Genomic DNA, 6,000 nt, shown 5'->3' with positions numbered 1-6,000 from the left:
TGCTGGTGTGGATTCAGAGGAATGTAATATGTGTCACCGTGAATTCCTGGGGAAAAGGTGAGCCTTAAAGGAAGAAACTTTTCACTGGCACCAAAAAAATAGACTGGAGAATTTCTAGATTCTTCCATAGTTTTTGTTTTGCTTCTCCCTTTTCCTACTGGGACTGCTTAATTTTATCCTCAATTTGATTTGGATTTGAAAAATGCCTCCTAAGACCTTATGTCACAAGAGGTTTGTTATTTTAATGTGCCATAAGACTCTTTGGTATTATCTCATTTGTATTCTAAAGTCTTAAAAACTTACTTGGCTGAGCAGGGTTTCTCTCCTACATATAAATTAGCATTGTATTTTCCTAACAGAAATAACCTCTAAATAGGATTAGAGTCTGAAGTGAGGTGAAGCCAGATTTAATAGAGAAGCATCTTGAACAGTGCTTGACAGGTTTTCTCACTGGGAGTTAGAAAGGCATTTTTAGATGTAGGGGGTGAGTAATCTTGTACCAGAGCTGCGTCCCACCATCCTAAATCCCTATCATTGTAATTAACTGCTATGTTCTCTAGGGATGAATGTAACAGATCTAGAAGCACTAAACTGACAAAACCTATTACCTGAAAAATACCCATTAGGGGCCTAACCCCTGAGGCAATTAGAAACTATCTGAACCAAGATCTATAATCCGGTTTATAAATCCCAGGTTACTTCATAATTGACACTGTAATTCTTGGGTTGTAAATGTTACAATGCATAGTGCTCACTTACCTGTTCAAGAAAACCTTCTGAATTAGCAGAATGGCTGCAGTTACAGTGGCCAAACTCCAGAAACTAGTGATCAACTGAACAATTCTGGGCCCACTGGAATCAACACTGATGACCACTATCCACATGTGTTCCAGTTAACAAAATAAAAACTACACAAGAATAGAGGAAGTGGCTCATTGTATTCTTTTATTCCTCATTTTAAAATGGCTAGTCATAATAAAAATAAAAGTGTGGATTAACGGAGGCCACAGTTTAGCTATTGCCATAGAGAAAGATTCAGTAGAGACTTAGACCGTTGGATTCTTGGGTTACTGATTTCTACTGCCATGGGCTTTTACATGTGATGAGAGATTTTTGGCATATGAAAAAATATTGCTTTTTGGTTAGTTTTTTTCTCTCTCTTTTCTTTCTCTTACCCAGTTTGGTAATAAAGAACTGTGCCACCACAAGAAATTCACATGGAGCATTTCATAAAAGCAAGGTAAAAAACACAGGAAACCACTTGGGAGGATTTACCAAATGTAAATAATATCTCCACACAAGGGACTCGGGCCCACTGCTACCCTTTCCATTTAGCACCTTAATCCAAGGCTGTAATGATACATAATGAATATTTCACATGCTTCCTGGTTTAGAGAGAACAACCTTTGCTCTCTGGGCATCATTCGGAAAGAGATTTGTCTGGATATTGAAAAAGTATGAACCCAAATTTTTCCCTAGTTTTCCTAAACCCTCCAAGATCTTCAGGAAAAAAAAAAATCGTGGGAAAATTTTCAACACCACAACCCAAAGATAGTAGATACCACGTGGTGCCTTTGTAAGCTCCCTCCTGGAACAAATCCGCCTGTTCATGCTTGGCCAGAGACAGAGATGACCAAGCCAGATCAAATGTCGTACTGGCATTTCTTCAGCCCTACTGGGGTAGTGGTTTTGCGGTGGTTTTCACTGAAAGTGAACCAAATGGCTATTCTGCTCTATCCCACCAGATTCTCCTGAATGTGGCTTATACATGGTTTCCTTAGGCCCAGCTGATGACATATGACTAGGCCTGCCTCCCTTACTTATGGGTAGATATAATTTCTTTTTCTTTTTATATTTATATATTTATAGATATTTATATATACACACACCCAGTAACTCAGAAGAGGAAAAATATAGAATCCGTAGTAATAATAAAAAAAAATTAAAAATGATCAACCCCTAGCGCACTAGGCGAGCGATTGCACAAGGTCCACAAATTTAACTGTTCTGTTGGTAGCAAGACAGGCTACAGCCTGCACTCTCTTCTGTGCGAGGAGGCTGACACCAAGTCTTCCCCTTCACTCTCGGCAGTGTGCGACAAACCGCAGTCCCTTGGTGACTGAGAGGGAAGAGTGCAGGCTGTGGAGGTGAGCAAGGCCGAGATCCCATTGTAGTGTTTAGAAACTCTCTCCGGTAGTTTAGTTTTATTGTCCCCTCTGTTCTCCCACCTACCGAAACCTGGATTTATTTCTTTATTTTTAAAAGTCCATGCATGTGATGGAGCAACCATTTGCCGAGCAACGTCCATGCCACCCGCTCATCAGGGACAGGACGCATGGAAATCAGCCAAAGAGGAGTAGACAGTGGGGAGATCAGCTCCTCATACAGAAATCTCATATGTGGTCCCCCCCACTCCAGAGACTTTCTTGACTCCTCCTCGAGTGGGACTGTTGAGAGGTGGCTGGCCAGGGATGGGTGAGGTTGAGCCCAGAGTCCTGGGCTGTCCATTAGACTTGCTGTAAGAGGGTCTCATCTGCACCTCGTCTCTGGGAAAAAGGAAGGATACAAGGGCATCAGGAAGTGAGCACTCATTCAATGGCAATGGAAATGGAGGATGCCTCACACGCTGATAGCTTAAGGAAGGAAAATCTGGAATACATATTGGCATTGCCTGGGATGCAAAGGGAAATACAACAGCAGTGGATTGTCAGCCCACAAAGAACTGACAAGGCAATACAAATATTTTAGCATCCTGGGACGGTGAAGCTAAACACAGAAGAGAATAGGACTCTACACACTGGGAATGCCACAGTTAGCCAAAATACAGCACTGTATGGAAGGGATAAAAGAAAGTGTACTACAGACCAAGAAAGGGTTGCAGGAAAGGGCACATATATCAAAAGGACTATTTCTTATAACCTGTTCCATCTGCTTTTTGAGTGTGGCCTCAAAAGTATCATAAGAATACACAAAAAATAGGGAAGAGAAACACAGAAAAATAGGAGGATGAATTGTATCAGTGTTCTTACATATGAGGTAGTAATCAGGCAGGCAATATAAAGATTCAAGCATCTCATATGAAAGCCAATGACCATCTCACAGACCCATACAGCTCACAAAAAGGAATGTGATACTATGCAATGTACCCTGCATTATAGAGCTAAGGGTGAGGAAATGGATTGGTTCACACACTGGAGAATGGGAAGGAAAAGGGAGGGAAGAAAGGGACAGACGAGAGCAGACACTATCTGTAGATCACTCCCAGCCGTGTCTTTCAGATGTTGCTGGAAGGAATCACAATTATCTTGGAATCCTTTGCCAGAGGAGTGATGGGGCAGATCTAAATGTGGTTCATCCTCCACTAAGTCAAGGAACACTTAAAGAATGAGACAAGTGTCACTTGTACTTACTTTGGTGCCAGTAAAGGCTGCAAGGCCACCTCCTCAGTCTCTGGGATGACAGCCTGAGGCGACTGTTTTTGGCTGCTGTAAGACATAGATTTGCCCATGTGAGAGGATGAAAGCTGGTCGGGTGAGCCCAGCGCGCGCATTCTAAGTGCATGTGGTGCTTCTGGTTTGCCAAAGCGAGGTGCCACTGGGCGGGTAAGCGGGTTTTTGCCCAAAGGTGAACGTTTTGAATCATCCGAAGAGGAACTCGTTCGTGGGGCATTGCTGGACCCCGGTGTAGACTGTATCCCAGAGTCCCCTAGGCCTGTATCTTCCTCTTTGGCCAGGGGTGGTGGCATAGATGACTGCTGTAGCAACTTCTCCCGTTCCTGCATGGAAGCCACAATATGGCGCGAAAGATTGTCATAGCGGACGGGGGAAGAATCACGAGGTTGCTGGTGCTTGGGTGAACCCGAGCTTGGAAAACGACTGTGCAAGTCAGCCTCCCGCTGTTGAGCAATACGGGCTGAAAGAAAAGGAGAAGTGTATCCCATGAGTGGGTCTGGCTCTGAACTTGCCTGCACAGACTCAAAATCAGGGCTATCAGAGGGTGTGAGAAGACTGTCATACGACAAACTCCCATTGCGTGTCTGGTTCACCAAGCTCTTGTAAGATGTGGAAGTAGTGCCTTCGGAGCGGATTGACTGAAGATGGCCCATTTCAAAGCCTGTGCCTTGAGCTGACTTGAGGCTGGAGGAGCGGGAACCACTGGATAGAGGATCAAAATGGAAACTCTTGCCAAAAGTGGGTGATCGAAAACTTTCTGGCTCCAGGCTTGGTTCTGAGCGGTAGCTGGGGTTTCGGCTGCTTTCAGCAATAGACGTTGGCTCCTTCAGACTGTCTCCTCGACTTAGCTATTATAGGGAATAAAAGAGGCAGGAGTCACTCGATAGCTTCCTAGACTGTGCACAGGAAATGACAAATAAAGTATGTCATCTTCTTCTTCAAGACATGCTATAGGCATATCAGAAGGAAAATAACTGTCTCAATATAGAGAAATATAGAGATTGATAATTTGCAAGTTATTCAAGTTACATGTTATAGTAACTTACTTACTGAAAATCGGCATAATGCAACACAATCCTGAATATTGAGTCCAGTATACACATATTTAAATTCTATCTCAGCTATAGATGCTGTGGATGAGATGGGTTTGGTTATTTTTCCAAGCCGAGTCTGTTATAATTATTTAATCAATTCATACAGTATCAAAATTGTACGTTAAGCCAGAATACAATAAATTTAAAAAAATCTGTTAAATACGTAATAAATCATACAAAACCTTAAAATATTTCAAATGTTTTACATAGCTAGTCTGATGATGAGACATCCTATATTGCCATTTGGGTGGGCAAGAAGGTAGAAGAAAAGGGATGCGGACAATTAGGGGAGCAAAACTATGGAAAAATATGCAGCCTGACTGCCTAACTTGGCTTCTGATGCAATCATGGTTAACAGATTCAAACTTGAGCAAGCAATGACTCTATAGTTGACAACAGCTGAAATTTTGTTAGATTTGTTTCTTGGATTTCTATCCCACTTTCATTCAGAAGCTTGAGGTGGATATACAGTGTTTCCTCTTTCTTGGAAGTAAGCTACTAGAATTTTGTAGAATTTCCTTTTGACTCAAAGGAGTTCACTATAAAACAAGGATGTCGAACTCGAGGCCCGTGGCTTTGCCAGCGAAAGGGGAGGGGCCCCATTTTCACTGACAGAGGGCTAGAAAAACAAACTAAATGCAAAATTAAACAAAAGGAGGAATGTTTTTCCTTTTACATTTGAGCATCCAAGAAGGGACAGGAAAGAAGAAAGGGAAGGAGAAAAGACAAAGAAAAAGAAGGAAAGAGAGCAAGGAAGAAAAAATAAGGCAAGAGGGGAAGGAAGAAGAAAAGAGAATGAAGAGGAAGGAAGGAAGGAAGGAAGGAAGGAAGGAAGGAAGGAAGGAAGGAAGGAAGGAAGGAAGGAAGGAAGGAAGGAAGGAAGGAAGGAAAGAAGGAAGGAAAGTCCTGCCTTAGCACTTGGCCACCAGCAGATGGCATGGCTCCTCTGGAGGACAAGGGTTTGGCACGTACTCTGGTCTCGCCTTCCTTGCTAGAGACAATGGATCCCCACCAGGGCCATCACACATGCCCCCAACACGAGTGATGACGAGCTGGCCATGCCCACCCCAGCCACCCCGAGGTCAAACACAACCCTGATGTGGCTCTCAATGAAATCGAGTTTGATACCCCTGCTATAAAAAGATCAACTTTTAAGAATATCACAATATTTCTGCTATTGTTTTCCTACATTTGTTAATATAATTAACCCTCTTAAAGTTACTTATATATAGCACTTTGGGCAGTTTAGGCCTCATGCAAGGAACTACAAACTAAAAATAGGAAGGAATGTTGATAAATAGCTTTCCCATTGCCTTTACTTGTCAAAAGGATAGGAAAAATGATCACATGACCCCAGGAGACTGCAACTTTCATAAATATGAGACAGTTACCAAGCCTCTGAATTTTGATCTCCTGACTATGGGGATGCTGCAATGGTCATAAATCTGAAAAAT

General features: G+C 42.5%; 1 protein-coding gene across 1 annotated transcript in view; it reads right to left on the bottom strand.

Moving 5' to 3' along the window:
- Window positions 1-928: 928 nt before the first annotated feature.
- ZDHHC5 (zDHHC palmitoyltransferase 5) overlaps window positions 929-6,000 on the bottom strand; it is a 65,041-nt gene continuing 59,969 nt past the window's right edge. Inside the window, exons 11-12 of the mRNA XM_026719643.2 lie at window positions 3,411-4,300; window positions 929-2,546 (exon numbers count right to left, since the gene is read on the bottom strand). Coding sequence (XP_026575428.2) covers window positions 2,381-2,546; window positions 3,411-4,300 — 1,056 coding nt within the window. The 3' untranslated portion in view covers window positions 929-2,380. The remainder of the gene's footprint in view (window positions 2,547-3,410; window positions 4,301-6,000) is intronic.

The sequence above is a fragment of the Pseudonaja textilis genome, chromosome 1 (genome assembly GCF_049901715.1).
Source record: "Pseudonaja textilis isolate UNSWEBS1 chromosome 1, rPseTex1.2, whole genome shotgun sequence".
Lineage (NCBI taxonomy): Eukaryota > Metazoa > Chordata > Lepidosauria > Squamata > Elapidae > Pseudonaja > Pseudonaja textilis.
The sequence above is the reverse complement of the archived record's forward strand: the minus strand, read 5'-3'. Positions and strand labels throughout refer to the sequence as shown.